This window comes from Penaeus monodon, chromosome 16, assembly GCF_015228065.2.
Source record: "Penaeus monodon isolate SGIC_2016 chromosome 16, NSTDA_Pmon_1, whole genome shotgun sequence".
Classification (NCBI taxonomy): Eukaryota; Metazoa; Arthropoda; class Malacostraca; order Decapoda; family Penaeidae; genus Penaeus; species Penaeus monodon.
The window spans coordinates 47,442,572-47,462,271 of record NC_051401.1 but is presented as its reverse complement, the minus strand read 5'-3'; the positions used below and the strand labels follow the sequence as shown (position 1 = coordinate 47,462,271).

The 19,700-nt window shown below is 44.2% G+C and overlaps 1 protein-coding gene across 1 annotated transcript; it reads right to left on the bottom strand.

The window, feature by feature from the left end:
* Positions 1-7,307: 7,307 nt before the first annotated feature.
* LOC119583080 (breast cancer anti-estrogen resistance protein 1-like) lies at positions 7,308-8,893 on the bottom strand. The gene is made up of 4 exons (XM_037931589.1): positions 8,620-8,893; positions 8,376-8,546; positions 8,042-8,325; positions 7,308-7,874 (listed from the first exon to the last, which is right to left on the bottom strand). The coding sequence occupies exons 1-4, from the start codon at positions 8,891-8,893 to the stop codon at positions 7,308-7,310; spliced, it is 1,296 nt and encodes a 431-aa protein (XP_037787517.1).
* Positions 8,894-19,700: the final 10,807 nt, after the last annotated feature.

Sequence of the window (19,700 nt, the reverse complement as noted above, 5' to 3'; positions counted from 1 at the left end):
TTGGTTTGTGTGTGTGTGTGTGTGGTGTAGTGTGGTGGTGTTCGTGTGTGGCTGTGTGTTGTGTGTGTGTGTGTGTGTGTGTTGTGTGTGTGGTTGGTGTGTGTGTGTGTGTGTGTGTGTGTGTGTTTGTGTGTGTGTGTGTGTGTGTGTGTGTGTGTGTGTGTGTGGGTGTGTGTGTGGGTGTGTGTTTGTGTGTGTTTGCGTGCGTGTGTGTTTGTGAGCTCGTGTTTGTGAGCTCGTGTGCGTGTGTGTTTATGTGTGCATGTATGTGTGTGTGTTTGTGAGCTCGTGTGTGTGTGTGTGTGTGTGTGAGGGTCGCCTTCGAGCGACAGACAGACAGCCTACAGCACGCTGACCGGACCGAATCTCTGTCCGTCAGTTGTATCATTCTCTCTCGTTACAATATACTGCAACAAACAAGCAAGAAGTCTGTTTCACCTTTGCCGCTGCCCAAGATTTCCGCATAGTGCTAGACGCGACTTGTCGGCACTCTACCGCTCATCGGCCATCGTTACAGTGTGTGAGTGTGTGTGTTTGTGTGTGTGTGTGTGTAATATCTATTTCACATATGGCATATTTCACCTCACACCAAGCCCCCCCCCCCTCCCCAGAGATGCTCACTAATGGATCTTGAGTGTTTCGTATAACCCTTATGGCTACAGGACTCCCTTGGGGCCACACGAAGCAGACACACACACATACACACACACACACACACACACGAGCTCACAAACACACACGAGCTCACAAGCACACACACACACACAAGCTCTCAAACACACACACACAAAAACACACACACACACACACACACACGCGAACTCACAAACACACACGCAAACGCGCGCGCGCGCGTGTGTGTGTGTGTGTTTATGTATACATGTGGGTGCGTGCCTGCGTGCATTTGTGCATGTGTGTATATGTGTGTGTGTGTGTGTGTGTGTGTGTGTGTGTGTGTGTGTGTGTGTGTGTGTGTGTGTGTGTGCGTGCCTGCGCGCGCGCTCGTGTGCAGGCACGAAAAGCGCAAGATCGAGTTGAGTGGCGAAGGATGGTGGAGAGGTCCACGGCTGCTCAAATATGAGCATACCGTTATTGATGATGATCTATATCTATCTATCCATATGTGTGTGTGTATGTGTGTGCGCGCAAGTTAGTATTACCTGAAGCTCTTCCATTTGTAGATTTGTCATCACATCAGTGTGAAATATCAGTCTGCGGTCATGAAGTATAATGTCAGCTTTATATAACGGAATCATGCTCATAGGTATTGGCCAAGTATTGGCTCAAAGTACATTTTGTAATTGACATTAAATCATAATTGGAAGAAAATAAACTTTTTAATATGAAAATGCGTTTTGGAAGTTTCCTGATGACCGTATCAAATTTATACATTAGGCTTTATAAATTGTTCCTCAAATAGCAGCGGTATTTTATTGATTTATTGCATTAACAAGCAATCATCATCATCAATAACGGTATGCTCACGTTTGAGCAGCCGTGGACCTCTCCACCATCCTTCGCCACTAAACTCGATCTTACGCTTTTCTTTCCACTTGTACCATCGACAGCCCCCAAATATCTTTGATGTTGTCGCTCAGTCTTGTCTTCGGTTTGCCTCTTCCTCTGTTTCCTATCACCATCCCTGTCAGCAAGTCTTTCTCAATACTTTTACTTCTCATCACATAACCCATTAACTTTAATTTTACTCCTGTTCAAGATGTCCAACAGCCGGTCTTTACAATTTATTTTTCACAGCACTTCATTATTCGTCTTCTTCTCTGTCCAGCTAATACGCAGTACTCGTCTGTAACACCACATTTCAAAACTATTGATCTTTTTCTTGTCTATCTACTTCAGCACCCCACTCACAACCATATGATGCAATTGGGAAAACTAATGAGTTCAATAACCTTAACAAGCAATAGTACACTGCAAAACAAACCAAAGCAAAAAAAAAAAAAAAAAAAAAGAAATGCGCAATCGTTGTGGCATACGCAGTCTATGCAGATGTTATTCTCAAACAACAAACTTTGAACACATTTTAGTCACAGCCTTTGCTAACTTTAGTGATGATTATCATCAAATATGGTAATGTAGTGGACTGTGATTATAATGAAAGCTTTAGAAACGCCCACTTATGGATTTCTCCCTCGGCAGCCTGCTTCTCATGTAAACGCGAAAATGTTCCCTCAGAAGAAACTCCACGGGATCCACACGCCAGGGTTAAGTAAGGGCATATTGACTCTCCCGCCCTTAACACAAACTGGATGGGCGGACGAAGCTGCTGGAGCGTGAACACTGGCTGTCGTGGAAGGCGAAGACCCCATCCCTTGTTAAAGAAGAGAAGGACGCGCCAAGCTTAAAAAGAACGGCAATAAAACTAAAACTAAAGATCCTCGCTCATTTTATGTTAATCTGTTTCTTCCGATTAATAAATCCTGGAAGCCTGGGAAAATACTTTGTGCTCCCGTTACTATCTCAGTATAATATGCCGCGTCCCTCACCACGTGGAGCACCAGTCTTAAGGGGTGTGGGTGTAAGAAAATAAAAAATAAAGAAACTAATTTAGTCATAGTTAAAAGTTTTCTTTTAATTACTACTGCATTTTTAAAAGTTATTGCCGTTCTTAAAAAGATCTTTATTTCTTAAGGCAATATTAAAGTTTTATTAATAGTTTTACACATTGCCATCTGAATTAGCCTGACCAAAAGAATATAAAGTAAAATTTAGTACGTAAAGTTACGCACCTTGCTACCTGTGCTCCTTGGGGCACAGGTGTATAAGTAGGCGATCCTCACCCCCTGTGGGCAGTAGCGGCTGCGGGCTGAGGCAGGAGGCACCCTAGGCTGGGCTGACCTCTGTTCTTTTTTGTGTATTTTAACGAATGCATCGCATCTTTGAACAAGGTATTTGTTTGCTTTTTTTGGTTGTGAGAAAAGTGTTGTTACGTGGCAAGGTATTCGTCTCGATGAATATATATCCGAGCAAGTGAGTGATAGGCTGGTGCTCTTTTTTTAACGTTTTATAGTGGCTTCCATTTTTTTTCTCGTAAGCTAAGCGAAGTTCTATTTCATAAGTTTCTTTTAGCTTAAAAGAACTAATTCAGTTCCATTTTAGTATCTCTTTTTATTGTTTTTTTTTTTTTTACTTTTTTAAAAACGCTTTATTTCTCAATTTATAATAAAAGACTTCATGAGTCCTCTGAGTTTTGTTTTTCTCTTTTGATATTAAATAAAAGTTTTTGCTGAACTGAAAGAAAACAGATCATTAAATTTCAAAATAGCCTTATCCTAAATCCTTAACACGTGGTGAAATTCCCGTGCTCGTCCTCCTCGCTCAGTTACGTCTTGCCATTCTTTTATCTCGCTGGTTTATACACTTTATACAACACACATTCCAACATTGGCACACTATCTGTCCCTCATTTCCACAATGCTAATTACACATTAACTTCTTACAAAGTACATCTCGTTCCCGTACGTACTAAACGGGTGGTGGCAGTGAGCGCTACTGTTTTACACTTTAATACCGTGAGACAAAATGGAGATGTAGTATAAATTGAGGATCGGTACGCTATAGTAGGGGCCGCGGTGGCCGAATGGTTAGAGCGTCGGACTCGAGACTGTCACGACGGCAATCTGAGTTCGAGGGTTCGAGTCACCGGCCGGCGCGTTGTTTCCCTTGGGCAAGGAACTTCACCTCGATTGCCTGCCTAGCCACTGGGTGGCCAAGCCAGCCCAAGTCAGTGCCGGGTAAATAGAGATGGTGACTCGATAAAAACACCGGGCGGAAGGCAAAGGCAAACCACCGCTTTTTTTAATAGGGGGCCGCGGTGGCCGAGTGGTTAGAGCATCGGACTCAAGACTGTCACGACGGCAGTCTGAGTTCGAGGGTTCGAGTCACCGGCCGACGCGTTGTTCCTTTGGGCAAGGAACTTCACCTCGATTGCCTGCCTAGCCGCTTGGTGGATAAGCCAGCCCAAGTCAGTGCCGGGTAAATAGAGATGGTGACTCGGAAAAAAAAACAAAAAAAAACACCGGGCGGAAGGCAATGGCAAAACCACCGCTCTAAATTGCCAAGAAAAATCATGGAAGCCCATGATCGTCAAGGCCGCGGAGGCCGAATAGTTAGAGCGTCGAACTCAACACTGTTACGACGGCAATCTGAGTTCGAGGGTTTGAGTCACCGGCCGGCGCGTTGTTCCCTTGGGCAAGGAACTTCACCTCGATTGCCTACCTAGCCACTGGGTGGCCAAGCCAGCCCAAGTCAGTGCTGGTCCCAAGCCCGGATAAAATAGAGAGAATGATTACCTAAAAAGGTACCACCGGCACTCTCCGTGGAAAGGAACTGGGGACCCTACCACGTACTCACTCCAAGAGCATCACAACATGAAAAAACTAAGTATCATGCTGTGACCACGGCGGCTCAGACATGAACCTACCGTTAAAAGAAGAAGAACGCTACAGTAACAGCTCAATACTTATACTTATACTTATACTGTCTTAAAAGATACTTCGGAGGCCGTGGCGGTGCTTCATGCCACGCGATTTAGCTAGATTTCGTCGCAACTGCGGTCGTTTGCAATACCCAAATCGCTAATAATTATTATCAATACTGCGTGTATTATTGTCCTTTTAGAAGTTGTCAGTAATTGGTCGCTATAGATAGTGTTTCAGTCATTAATAATTTACCATCGCCATTTCAGATGATTTTTTGTCTTTACCTGCGCGAAAACATGGTATTTGTTTTGTATAAGTGAAATACACATTGTTATTATTTTATATGCATATAAACAATCAGGTGTTTGTGTACTCTTGCCTAATTGTATTGGCTCTCGGCTTTTTATGATTTTTAAATTTTTTCTTCATTCTCTCTCTCTCTCTCTCTCTCATTGATGGGGAGTGATATTATGTGTGTGTGTGTGTGTGCGTGTGCGTGTGTGTGTGTGTGTGTGCATGCATGTGTTTGTTTTATGTTTGTTTGTATTCATGTTTGAGTGGGTGGATAGGTGAGCCGGTGGATGCATACATGTGTGCGATTCCAGGTGTAAAAACATGCATGGCTACGAGTTTCAGCGTGCTTTAAAAAATGGGAAATAAAAAGCCATTATCAAATATATACACAGTTATTTTATTAACCTGGTTATGTTGTTGGCCTGTTAAAGTACATTACATATTATCAAATATAGGTACAAAAAACAAGAGGTAATTATATCTTCACACAATATGCACAAAGACACATGGACAGGTTGGGGGTGTCAGGACTCGCTATACACAGTGGAGGAGCAACAGATTTAAAGAATCGCTAGCTAATACACTCTGTAAGAGGGGTTTCTCAGGAAGGGATCTTGGTACTCGTTGTAATGGGTGGAACTGACTTAGGGTTGACTTCCCTACAATAGTTTGTTTTTTTGGGTGTAAATATGAGATGGTATTTCTATATGGGAACTACAGTAGGTGGTGGCCTTAAAGTGTTCAATTTACTTTTATCTCTTCATAAAGCATATCCACTCGTTACAAGAAGCTGAATATCATAACATATGCCCGCAAAGAAGACTGCCTCACCTTTATCTTTCAAAAAGTGTGAGTTTCCTTTAACTTAAAATAGAAGCACAACTGGACAACACCTATTTCCATGGATATGAATCACAGATTGAATTTCAGTTTTTCTCCCTTTCTCTCTTTATAGCTAAACTCCTTACACACTGGCAGTTGGAAGTGGCAGTTCAGTAACATCAAGAGGAAAGACCACGAGTATAACATGGCAATAACCATAATCAAATATGGCAACAGCCATATGGCATTATGTGGCAATAACCATACTACAGTATGGCAATAAGCCTATGGCATAGCATGACAATGACCATAATAATAATATGGCAAAAACCTACAGAGACTCAGCTTGGTTACACCCTGTAGATAACACTGGTTAGCTTTGAAATAGTCAGTACAAACTACATAATATAGTCTAAACATTGTCAACAACAACAATGCTAATCAACCATGATAACATGCCAAGGGAACATTGAAAACACCTGGTAGGGTTCTGGTAAAGTTAATCAAGCAAGAGGACCATTTGATGCATAGCACTTCTTTTTTTATTTCTGTGTTAACATGCGGCTAAAATACTAGCCTGGGCACCTAAGGAGGGCAGCTAACCATGAGGATATGACAGTGGTTTCCTACTGCTTCTAAATGTTACTCCGCTGGCTCGGACGTAACAGACAGAATTTCTCTGACAAAGCTCCAACATGCTAAAAGTCTTCTTTGTAACAATTTCTCAAGTGTCTTAAAATATATACATTGGCATCGAGAATGTTTCCTATTTACACGGAATAAGCAATTAAAATCATTTGTTACTTAAACGCTAAAATCACAGCTTGGGAATTTGGAATTCCACCATCTTGACTGCAACCTGGGGAAGTCAGTACCCAAAAAATGTTACAGAGGATGGGAAAGTCAGCTACACCAAGGAATAAACTGGTATCAATACCATGAGGCATACTAATAAAAATCACATCTTCATCCCTTTCAGCATTCAAGTTTAGATAATTTCTGACAAAATATCTTGACATTTCTTTACATACTATATATACTCATACTAGACGTGTGTACACTTTTAATTCCTAACAGCTAGATGGGGTTACTTGTTCCTCATCACCAGTGAACACAGTAGAAAGAAGTGCCCACCATCAGGAAGGAGATCTGCTACATAGGAAGCTTTGTTCAGAAGGTATACAACTAAGAGGCGCTTGTACTGTAAATTTCAGAAATCACTAGAAAGGCAATTGTTCATACTTGGATTTTTGCTTCTTCGTTAGAAATCAGCATGGTAAAGGAAGAAAAAATGGTGCACTGACTCCTTGCTGCAGTCGTATCAACCAATGACAATTACCCAATTCTTTTTGTGTTGTAAAATTACATAACAGATCACACATACACAAAGCAAAAATAAATACAAAAAATCGTGGCAATATATACATAAGTGATTTGCAGGACATGGAATGCTTACTGCTTTCGTCTAGCAGCAACATTGCATTTAATTCTCAAATGATTTCTTTCTTACAGAACACAAGATGGTTACAAAATTCATATTATTTATAATTTAACTCACACACCCACAAATTCCTAACTCAAAGGAAGTTCAAAACTCGAGTTCTGATCTCTGGGTTCAAGCATTGCGGTGAACTGTGTCCCCAATGTACACCAGCTTGTGTGCATTAAGGATAACAAATTTGGAGTGAGCAATAAATACTTTTGGGGGTTGATTGTTTTCGACTGTAAGCAAGAATGCATCAATGGCTGTGTTCAAATGTTGGAGGTGCAGTTCCCTTGCGTGCTGTAGAATCCAATCACCTGTCGGTCATTCGGGTCCAAGTTCTGGCTTCCTTGCTTGCTGGGCGTTGTGCAAGGGGCATCGTCCTTTTGCAACACTTTTTCATGATCGCTGTCCACGATCAACTGAGACTGTTTTACTAAATTGTCGAATGATTTGCGCAACTGTGCTGGCAATTCCTTTTTAATTTCTTCATGCTCACGTTCCACACTCTCCCGCGTTTCTAAATTTACGTAATCATAGTCTTCCAGCCAGTTTCTTGAGTCATTTTCATACATATTTTCAAACTTCTTCTCAGGGAGGTCAGGCAAAGGTCTTTCCTGAACAGGAGTCTTCTCGTCATCCGTCCCTTGCTGCCGGATACCTCCTGACACATCCAGACTGTGAGACCTTTTGAAAATAAGGGTTACTTTGTTCTGGATGGTTGAAGCCAGGTGATCAACATCGTCAGCAAGAGAGTGTGCTATTGTGACCAGCTGATTCAGATTTTCTGGGTTTGTGCCACAGATTAAAGCTTGGGTCCAGCTCCCTGGTGCAACCTACTCCAAACATCATCTATGACAGCTGCCATTTTACTGATTGGTTCGAAGAAACGCTGGAGCCTCCGAGCAACGCTTCTCTCTCCATTTCTCGCTGCATTGACAACAGAGCCCTGCCCAAAATCTATCATTTCGTGTACAGATTGCCGGAGACGGAAGATTATTACCTTCATGTCCTCTTCAGAGTCCTCTACTGTGTCTCTTGACAGCCATCTACATGTCTGATGCACCGCTTTCAGCTTCTCTATGGCTCCATAAACCTCCTGATGTAACTTTGCTAGTGTGTCAACAGCAGAGTCCAGCTCCAGGGGCAGCTCCTTCCAATAGCCAATGTCAACGTCTCCGCCTGAGGAGTCCGATCCTGAAGAGAGGCGATTTGGTGCTGCGTCCACCGAATCGGGTTGGCGAACGTCCCGACTGACCTGAGGTGGCACGTCATAGAGTGCTTCTCCTGGATGCGGAGCCCTTGGGAGGTGTCAAGGCCTATATGTTGTGCTGAACGAGGGACATCATAAGCATCCCTGGTGTCTTTGGATTCCCTTGGAGGAAGCCTGGGTCGCTGGGGTTCTGATACCCGCCGAGGCTCAGGGGGGATGTCATACACGTCATGGGATTCTAAACTCGATCTGTTGGAGGATCCTCCGAGAGAAGACAGTGAGAGCGGCTCTGAGGCTGCAAGGGAGGAAGGTGAGGATGAAGTGGAGAGCTGCGCATGACATAATAGACACCCCGCTGGACCGATCACTGAGGGGCATGTCATAGTGCGAATCATGGGTAGCATTGGTGGGCCTTGGCACGTCGTACTCCTGCTGGTTATCACTGGCTATCTGATGGCTCGATGGAGCTCCACCCCGCACACCCTTTATAAGGCTTCCAGGCGCACTACCACGGTGACTATCCTGGTGGGATCTGGGTGAGTCGTAGAGCTGTTGGGGCTTTTGGGAGTCGTAAAGTGGCCGCACTTTGGGGGAATCGTACTGAGATCGTGGAACGTCATACTGGTCCAAGGAAGAGCGCATGTGCTGCCGAGGTGAGTCGTATCTAAGGCTGCTGCTTCATGACAAACGGGAACCCCCTGAAGAAAAAAAAAATAAATATTAGGAAAAAATATATAAACAAATTTCTTTACACATTGAAATCACAAACAATGAAACTATCAAATACTTACGAGAGAAAAAATACAAGGACTGAATGTTAAATTATTTACTATCGAACAATGCAACTACCAAATGCCTGAAGGAAGGAGGGAGAGAGGGAGGGGGAGAAGGGAGAGAGGAAGAGAAAAGAAAGAGAGAAAGAGAGAAAGAAAGAGAGAGAGAGAGAGAGAGTGAGTGAGAGAGAGAGAGAGGAGAAGAGGAGAGAAGGAGAGAGAGAGAGAGAAGAGAGGAGAAGAGAGAGGGGATAGAGAGAGAGAGAGAAGGGAGAGAAGAGAGAGAGAGAGAGCGAGAGAGAGGGAGAAGAGAGGAGAGGAGAGAGAGAGAGAAGAGAGAGAGAAGATAGAGAGAGAGAGAAGAGAGAGATAGAGAGAGAGGAGAGAGAGAGAGATGAGAGAGAGAGAGAGAGAGAGATGATAGAAGATATGATAGAAAAGAGATTGAGTAGATATTAGGAGGATGATTGATGGTGGAATGATGTGAGTGAGACGGATTGAGCATGATGAGAGGAGTGAGTGAAGATGTATGATGGGATGAATGGATATGTAGATGATTGAGAGATACATGAGAGTCATGGAAGTGATTATGATGATGATTGAGATGAATGATGATGATGGATGATGATGATGAGATGATGATGGATGATGATGATGATGATGATGATGATGATGATGTATTGGATGATGATGAGATGATGTGATGATGATGATGATGGATTGATGATGATGATATGATGATGATGATGATGATATGATGATGATTGATGATGATGATGATGATTATGATGATGATGATGATGATGATAGATGATGATATGATGATGATTGATGATGATGATGATGTGTGATGATGATTGGATGATGATGATGATGTGATGATGATGATGATGATTGATGATGATGATTGATGATGATTATGATGATGATTGATGATGATGATGATGATGATGTGATGATGATGATGTGATGATGATGATTAATTATGATGATGATGATGATGTTTGATGATGATGATGATGATGATGATGATATTGATGATGATTATGATGATATGATGATGATGATGATGATTGATGATGATTATGATGATTGATGATGATTATGATGATGATGATGATTTATGATGATGATGATGATGATGATGATGATGATGATGATTGATGATGATTGATGATGATGATGATGATGATATACTACTACTACTACTAAAAGTAATAATAATAATAATAATAATAATAATAATAATAACAACAACAATAGCAGTAATAATAATGATTATGATGATAAAAATGACAATGATACTCAAAATCATAATCATAAAAAAATATAATCAACAATACTAACAATAATAATAACAATACGGTGGGAACAAGAGCAGGTCTCAATGAAGCCAGAGCTATAGAGCTCAAGTTGCAATGTTGAGAAGATAAAGATTGCTTTTTCAATACTGCCTCAGTCAAATTTCCAATTGCAAACAAAATTGCATACATGCAAAATGCACACTAACAGGAAGACCAAATTGTCTTAGTTATTCGTTTTTCATCATTTTTTTCTTCTTCTTCTTCTTCTTCATATTTATCTTATTTTTTTCCTCTCATTTATATTCATTCATCAATACCTCTGCTTAACTTAATTTTTCATCCCCCATTATTTCTCAGTCATCACTCTTACCATTCACTTCCCATTTCCCACTATCTATCGTCACCCCCCTCCCCCTCCCCCCTCCATTCCCATTTCCCACTATCTATCGTCATCCCCCTCCCCCTCCCCCCTCCATTCCCATTTCCCACTATCTATCGTCATCCCCCTCCCCCTCCCCCCTCCATTCCCATTTCCCACTATCTATCGTCACCCCCCTCCCCCTCCCCCTCCCATTCCCATTTCCCACTATCTATCGTCATCCCCCTCCCCCTCCCCCCTCCCCCTCCATTCCCATTTCCCACTATCTATCGTCATCCCCCTCCCCCTCCCCCTCCATTCCCAATTTCCCACTATCTATCGTCATCCCCCTCCCCCTCCCCCCTCCATTCCCATTTCCACTATCTATCGTCATCCCCTCCCCCCTCCCCCCTCCATTCCCATTTCCCACGATCTATCGTCATCCCCCCTCCCCTCCCCCCTCCATTCCCATTTCCCACTATCTATCGTCACCCCCCTCCCCCTCCCCCCTCCCCCCTCCATTCCCATTTCCCACTATCTATCGTCATCCCCATCCCCCCTCCCCCCTCCATTCCCATTTCCCACTATCTATCGTCATCCCCCTCCCCCTCCCCCCTCCCCCCTCCATTCCCATTTCCCACTATCTATCGTCATCCCCCTCCCCCGCCCCCCCTCCATTCCCATTTCCCACTATCTATCGTCATCCCCCTCCCCCTCCCCCCTCCCCCTCCATTCCCATTTCCCACTATCTATCGTCATCCCCTCCCCCCTCCCCCCTCCATTCCCATTTCCCACTATCTATCGTCATCCCCCTCCCCCTCCCCCCTCCCCCTCCATTCCCATTTCCCACTATCTATCGTCATCCCCCTCCCCCCTCCATTCCCATTTCCCACTATCTATCGTCATCCCCCTCCCCCCTCCCCCCTCCCCCCTCCATTCCCATTTCCCACTATCTATCGTCATCCCCCCCCCCCCCCCCCCCCCCATTCCCATTTCCCACTATCTATCGTCATCCCCCTCCCCCTCCCCCCTCCCCCCTCCCTTCCCATTTCCCACTATCTATCGTCATCCCCCTCCCCCCTCCCCCCTCCATTCCCATTTCCCACTATCTATCGTCATCCCCCTCCCCCCCCCCCCCCCCCCATTCCCATTTCCCACTATCTATCGTCATCCCCCTCCCCCCCCCCCCCCCCCTCCATTCCCATTTTCCCACTATCTATCGTCATCCCCATCCCCCTCCCCCCTCCCCCCTCCATTCCCATTTCCCACTATCTATCGTCATCCCCTCCCCTCCCCCCTCCCCCCTCCATTCCCATTTCCACTATCTATCGTCATCCCCCTCCCCCCTCCCCCTCCATTCCCATTTCCCACTATCTATCGTCCCCCCTCCCCCTCCATTCCCATTTCCCACTATACTATCGTCACCCCCTCCCCCCCCCCCCTCCCCCCTCCATTCCATTTCCCACTATCTATCGTCATCCCCCGCCCTCTCACCCCTCCCCCCTCCCTCCCATTTCCACTATCTATCCTCATCCCCCTCCCCCCTCCCTTCCCATTTCCCACTATCTATCGTCATCCCCCTCCCCCCGCCCCCCCCCCCCCCATTCCCTTTCCCACTATCTATCGTCATCCCCCTCCCTCTCCCCCTCCCCCCTCCATTCCCATTTCCCACTATCTATCGTCATCCCCCGCCCCCCTCCCCCTCCATTCCCATTTCCCACTATCTATCGTCATCCCCCTCCCCCCTCCTCCCTCCATTCCCATTTCCCACTATCTATCGTCATCCCCCTCATCCACAGCAATATGTGGCGACTGGTACCTGCGCTGGCGAGTTCCTGGTCCTTTGCTGGATCTACGGGCGTCTCGTTAGGCAGCGCCCGTCCACTACATCATTGGACGGCTTAAAACCTGCTCTGACGAACATCCTGGTCCGCAGGCCTATGGCGATCATTCGATGACGTCCTTCCCACAGCATCCTAAGGTGACCGGTTCTGCAGCAGGGTCCTCCTTCGGTGCCGCGTCGGTTATCGTCGGTCCGACTGCTATATATAATCGGGGAACCAGATCATACACGTAAGGGCCAGAACTAAGAGAAAAAGAAAGGCAACAGAGAAGAGGGGTGTTAAGTACCACTAGCCAGTTATTTACTTAAGTTTGCAGTTTTTAATGTTGGTTTTTAATTTATCTTCTTTTTTTTTTGTTTTATTTTCGCAAAGATAAAGAAGAAAATAGGAGAGGGAGACGTCAGTAGCGATCCGCATGGACATGGCTTGAACTACCAACCGTCTCTGATAGATATAAGGGTAGATAAGGGAAATGATAACGGCAATCCGCAAGGATTTACTTCAACCAATTGTTGCCACACAGAGAAAAAATAAATGTACGAGTCACTCGTCATGACTGACAAAATCGCAGGCTAAAGAGATACATCATAGATCTTTACGCCGGCACTAAGACAACAACAAACCCTATCAATGAAGAGGTTTCAGTGTCTTTTGTTCTGCGTGGATGAGTGAGTGAGTGTGTGTGTGTGTGTTTGTCAGCGACAGCAAGCGTGAATGAGAATGAAAGTAAGAGTGACCTCACACAGAGAATGAATCACTAACACGAACATTAACGTTCACTATCAAAAAACTGAGATAAATTAGCAATGCTAGCTAAAAATTATTTCAACTACCATATTGAATTCAACATTTAATGATATGCGACAGAATGTACACATTAGTGAATAGTGACATAAAAAAATATTCGCAAGCTTTTTAGCAAGCAAATCTTCTCGGGGTCAGAAAATCTGAACTGCCGAGGTAGCCATGTCTAGCTATGCATGTTAGACTTCATCGACGGAGGGATCCTACACCCAAAATGCCGTACACTGAAGCAAACTGAGCCAGGAAAATCTATAAATAATCAGCTCTTTTCTGCGTATCTGTGACAGGCGCTCATGACATTCCCTATGGATATCTACGAATCACACGATCTCCTCGGAATCACCCAAAACATGCAGGCAACTTCAAGAGAGTGAGAAGGGTGTGATTGATAAGTGAATAATTATTCTAACTTAAAACCTAGTCCTACATTAGTTAACGAACGTAACCGCGGGTCACACCAACTCAAAAGTTGCTGATCGAACAAATAACTTCGGTTTTATTTGTACCTACTTTTGAACGTCGGAGCGGAGATCTATTAGGCCTTTACGGAACCCTGGGTTATATCGGGCAATCCTGTGCACTATGATATGGGGGAAGATCCTATGCTATGCTATATCTATATGAAATCGCGTTACAAGCTCGGTTCTAGAGCCGATAGAACGTGTCACCAATGAGCAATGTAACAGTGCTACAGTTAATCCCCAAGGTGTTAACAAAACAACAACCAAATTACGGGAAAAATGAGCGGTCCTCTCTTGACCCTTTCCACGTCCCAACTGACCGGAAAGAAAGTGAGGTCAGGTTGGGGCGAGGGGAGGAACAAGATAAAGTGAAATGATATTTGTGTAAGATAAATCACGAACACGTTAAATTTATTGCAGTTGAAACAACATAAATCTCTAATAATGAGAGAAATTAATTAGCTACTTAACTAACTCATGTTTGTTGACCACATACCGCGATTACACGATAATGCGATCTGAGGTCAGGAGAATAGTGTGAGAACGTGCCATTTGCTGTTACTTAGCATTTCTACCCAACAAAACCAACGGCTTAACATATTTCTGGGGGAAGAAGGAAGGGAAAAGAAATAATAGAAGCAGGGGGCCTAAAACATGTACTCACCTGGATACACATGTCCTGTAGCGGTCGAGCAGTTTTTCTTCAGAATTGGTGTGTTCGTGTTGCGAGCCCAAAGGACGCAACAGCTCCAGTCAACGTACGTAGGATTCACAACACATGTAAATGAGTGAACACATGCTGACGACACTACGACTCGGCTTGGGGTAATAGCGCTGCGCGGGGTCGCGGTGTCCCGCACACGGTAACCTCTGAGCACGGACTTGACACGACGAACTCGTCGGGTCACATGTTGGGTCAACCCGCCCGGAGGGGGAGGGCTTAGCCGACCTTACCACGCCGGGCACTAAGCACGAACTGTCGGGTCAGGTGAGGTCAGATAACATCTACGCCCTCGCTGAGTCAATGGTTCTTATTTGGGATTTGGAGCCACGTGGTAAACAGCCATAAACTTATGTATATGCCATAGCGCGCGCGCGTGTGTGCGTGTACATACATAGATAGATACACACACAAACACAAACACACACACACACACGGGGAAAAGAACATCAAAGAACATCAAGAACTCGGTCCATTTTTACCCGCAAGACTATCGATCTGCCTCTGGACTTGCAGGAGACGCCGAGCGAGCTGCCTTCTGCTTATGGCCGAGTTTCCTTCGTAACGTTGAACTGCAACAGAGGGGCTTCCGTTATGCTTAGGTGGTGGGGGAAGGAGATGGTGGGGGAAGGGGAAGGGGAGGGGTGGTGGGGGAAGGGGAAGGGGAGGGGTGGTGGGGGAAGGGGTGGTAGTGGTGGTGAGGGAGGGGGAAGGGGTGGTGTTGGTGGTGGTGAGGGCGGGACGGGAGGAGGGAGGGATGGAGGAAGAAGTGGTGGAGATGGAGGGGTAGGGAGGGAGGAGGTGTTGGTGGAGGAGATGGAGGGGGAGGGGTGGTGGTGGAGGAGAGGAAGGGGGAGGGGGGAGGAGCAACATATGAAGCCTTCTGCTAGAACTAGGTTTGTTGGAGGTGGTAAGGTGTGGGAAGAGGGTGTGGGGGAAGTGGTGGTGATGGTGAGAAGGGTGGAGGTGGGAGGGGGAAACGGGGAGGCGGTGGTGGAGATGGGGAGAGGGAGGTGGGTGGTAGGAGGGGGAGGAGGGGAAGGAGATTCTGTTAGGAATAGGTTTGTTGGAGGTGGTGAGAAGGGGGAGGTGGAGGGTGGTGGTGGTGATGTTGGTGATGGTTATGGTGATAGTGGTGTTGATGGTGGTGGTGGTGATGGTTATGGTGGTGTTGGTGGCGGTGTTGGTAGTGGTGTTGATGGTGGTGTTGGTGGCGGTGGTGGTGTTGGGGTTGGTGGCGGTGGTGGTGTTGGGGTTGGTGGCGGTGGTGGTGGTGGTGGAGGGGAGGGGAATGTTGATATTGGTCTAATAACAATGTTACAGTCTTATATTAAATGACTATCTAATCTTAAAAAAGTATACCTAATCCATAACCTTTAAAAAAATGCAATAAAGCACAGACCTAAACTAAAGAAATATATTTAACTCGCGGCCTAATCTATAGGAGTGAACCGAGTTCTCAGTCAAAAACTACAAGATCTATTTCCAGTCCAAGATTTGCTGATAGAAAAGACCTTTGATCAATCAATTAATCTTCGTATTTATATGAATAATCTTCCATTATTCATTTTACATTTTAGTTCGAAAATTTTAAAAAGTTATTTTCGAACACCAATAGAATGGATAAATCGATCAATAAAAAATCGTTCTTACATAATGTTTATTGTATTTCTTTATTTTTTTAAATTCTTATCATTATTTTATTTTTTATCCATTCTCATTTTCGAATTCCTTTAACGTGGATAAATTAATCAATTAATTTACATCATGTATACTGTCTCTCCTTATTTCTCACTCCTCTCTTAATTCCCCCTTTTGTTTTTTTGTTTCTCTCTCTCTCGTCTATCTTATTCTACCCTCCTTTTTTCCAGATCCGGTAGCATGATGGATAAATACTGTTACGCCGACCGCCTCGTCTCTCTGCCACCAACACAAGGCAGGCTAGGCAGACGGCGTGCTATCCACAGGGTCGTGAACACTGAACAGCTCCAAGAGGCACCGAGCACCACAGCCTCCCAGAACACCACGAGAGGGGGCAACGCCACTGGGGAGGCAGGGCACAAAATAAACACAAAATGACAGTCTTTCCTTTATTTACACAAGTTATTTACCCGTACACTTTTCTATAGGCACAATACAGGGGGGAAACCAGCTTGTCACACTGCACGATACGGCTTATAACAGGGCAACACAAAGTATATCAGGTCACAAGGGCACACACGAGGTCTTCACCGGAGCAGCCCCCAACTGGGTCTTTCTTGGCTTGTTCCTCCCTCCTCCACTCACAGCCAGTTGCGTCATGTTTGCCCAGGTCATCCTTTTTATGTTAACACATGTTTCGCACAGAGACAAAGTGTCGGTAGAAAATTACTAAATCATATTGTCAGGTCCAAACTGGAGGTTCAAACTAACCGCCTTTGGATTTTGTCAACAACCTCTGTTCTCTCTAGGTCAACCAAATCATTCACAAAATTACACAGCACTTGCCGACTCTAAGGTCGATCTCGCCTGGACTGACATCGTCCTCGGGCGCCGAGTGGTTGAGGCCGGGTCTTTACCATGCCACATGCCTGCCTTCTCTACCACGGAACAAAGGACGTGGGGAATGCGATGCTGATATTGACTTGGATGAGACGTCCCGGGCTCCGCTTCCACCAACGAGGCGGGCAGTGTTAAGAAATAATATGAACATGGTTATAAAAATAACCAACGAACGTATTTTAAACCAAGGCTCGTTACTTGGATGGTGTTGAAGTCTCTGAGAAAAATAAAAGATTTATTTATTTCCTAAGTCCCATACCGTAGATATTTACAGCCCGAAATGTACAGTTTTCGCGTAAATTGTACATTACAAGTTTTCCTGCGTGCCCGAACTCAACCAGACACATTGAAGTCTACTGGGTCTACGCCCCGATACACAAATAACGACAATAAACTCCTCTTTCTCTTGAATAAAAAAAAGCATAATATGCAAAATATGTTGTATAGATATTAACTTATCTCCTGACGTTTAGCCTTATGAAGTACATTTTCTTTGGTCTTTATTGTTTGAAGAATACGATATTAATAGTATTACTTACAGATATGATGATAACAATAGCAAAGATGATTATGATAATGATAGTAAAGATCATCAACCGCCATCGTTAATATTGACGTTAATATAGGTATGAAAAATAACAGCAAAAATAAGATGACGGTAACTATAACAGTAATCATGATGATAATAATGGGGATTTTAACGATGGTAATAATAACGATAGTGATAATAATATTAAGGCATTTTTAGTAGGGTTTCCAAAACCCCTAACCATTTTATACACATTTTATACGTGTTTACCCTTTCCGCGTGCATTATTGGAACCTGTTGAAACGTTTTGCTTATTATCAAGGTTTGCCTCTACCTTAATGCAATGGTTTACACTATCCAAATGTGCAATAAAAAAATGCTTTTACTAAATCTGAAAACTAGAGTTGAAAGTTTCTACAGCCTGGTGTGTATAAACAATACGAGTTGAAGAGTAGTGTGTGTGTGTGTGTGTGTGTGTGTGTGTGTGTGTGTGTGTGTGTGTGTGTGTGTGTGTGGTGTGTGTGCGTGCGTGCGTGTGCTTGTGCGTGTGTGCTTGTGTGCGCGCGCGCGCGCATATTTGCACACGAACACACACACAGACACACACACACACACACACACACACACACACACACACACACACACACACACACACACACACACATATACGTCCACAGACAAATATACTGATACATACATGGTTGTCTTCAGCAATTATTTCGTCGTTACAGGAAGCAGCCTTAAGATGAAACGCCAGACGAGCCTGGCGATGGCGCCGGTGGAGGCTACGGCAACGTTGGCGATGCTGGCGCGGCTGGCGACGGCGACGCACGCGAGTGTGTCCTTGATGAGCAACGGCTACGAAGGGCCTGTCGTGGCAATTTCACCGTCCGTAGATGAACTTTACTCTGTTGACGTCATTGATTCCATTAAGGCTTGTGGAAGAAGGAAGTGTGAAGAGGCGGGTAAAAAAAGAGAGCAAGGATGGAGGGAAGAATGAGAGAGAGAGGGAGGGAGGGAGAGAAAGAGAGAGAGAGGGGAGGGAGGGAGGGAGGGAGGGAGAGAAAGAGAGAGAGAGAGGGAGGGAGGGAGGGAGGGAGAGAAAGAGAGAGAGAGGGGGAGAGAGAGAGAGAGAGAGAGAGAGAGGAGAGAGAGAGAGAGAGAGAGAGGGGGGAGGGAGAGAAGGGGGGAAATAAAAGACAAAGAGAGAGAGAGAGAGAGAGAGAGAGATAGAGAGAGAGATAGATAGAAGAGAGAGAGAGAGAGGTGAGAGAGAGAGAGTTCAAATTCAAATTCAAAAAGTTTATTCCATAATAATGGTTATTACAAACTTACATGGCAAGTAAATACAATATCACATGAGTTAAGAAGATTTGTCGCCTAACTTCAACATATAATTGGATAAATTATGTATGGAAAGAAATATATCTCTTTAAATCATAGATAATTCACATGAGATAAAAAAAATCACATAGTTTTGTGTATCCACTTACTTACATAAAATCAATAAAATCATGACGTTACACAAAATCAATAAAATCATGACGTTACATAAAATCAATAAAATCGTAGCGTTACTTAAAATCAATAAAATCATAGCGTTACATAAAATCAATATACTCATAAGAGTTACATAAAATCAATAAAATCATGGCGTTACATGAAATCAATAAAATCATAGCATTACATAAAATAAAGAATGAAATGTAAAACATTAGAATTAATTAGATTTACTGAGATTACTTATTTAGTAGGAAGACTTTGAGTTTCTTTTTAAAAGAAATTATGCTTTCCACATCCTTCAGTGATTGGGGTAAACTATTCCACAATAGAGGTCCTCTTACATGAAATGACTTTTTTCCAATGTCCGTGAAGGTTCGAGGAACTAATAGATCGTTGCTTTGCCTGGTTCCCAAACCATGGCTATCACTGACATTCGGAAGTGGAAACAGCCAGTGAGGAAGCTGTTGTCTTAATATTTTAAAAACTAAAATACATAAATCAAAGGCACATTTCTGGTCAATTCTCAACCATTGCAGCTCATTTAGAATGGGACTAACATGGTCGTATTTGCGGCCACCCAAGACTACTTTACTTGCAAAGTTTTGTAGTTT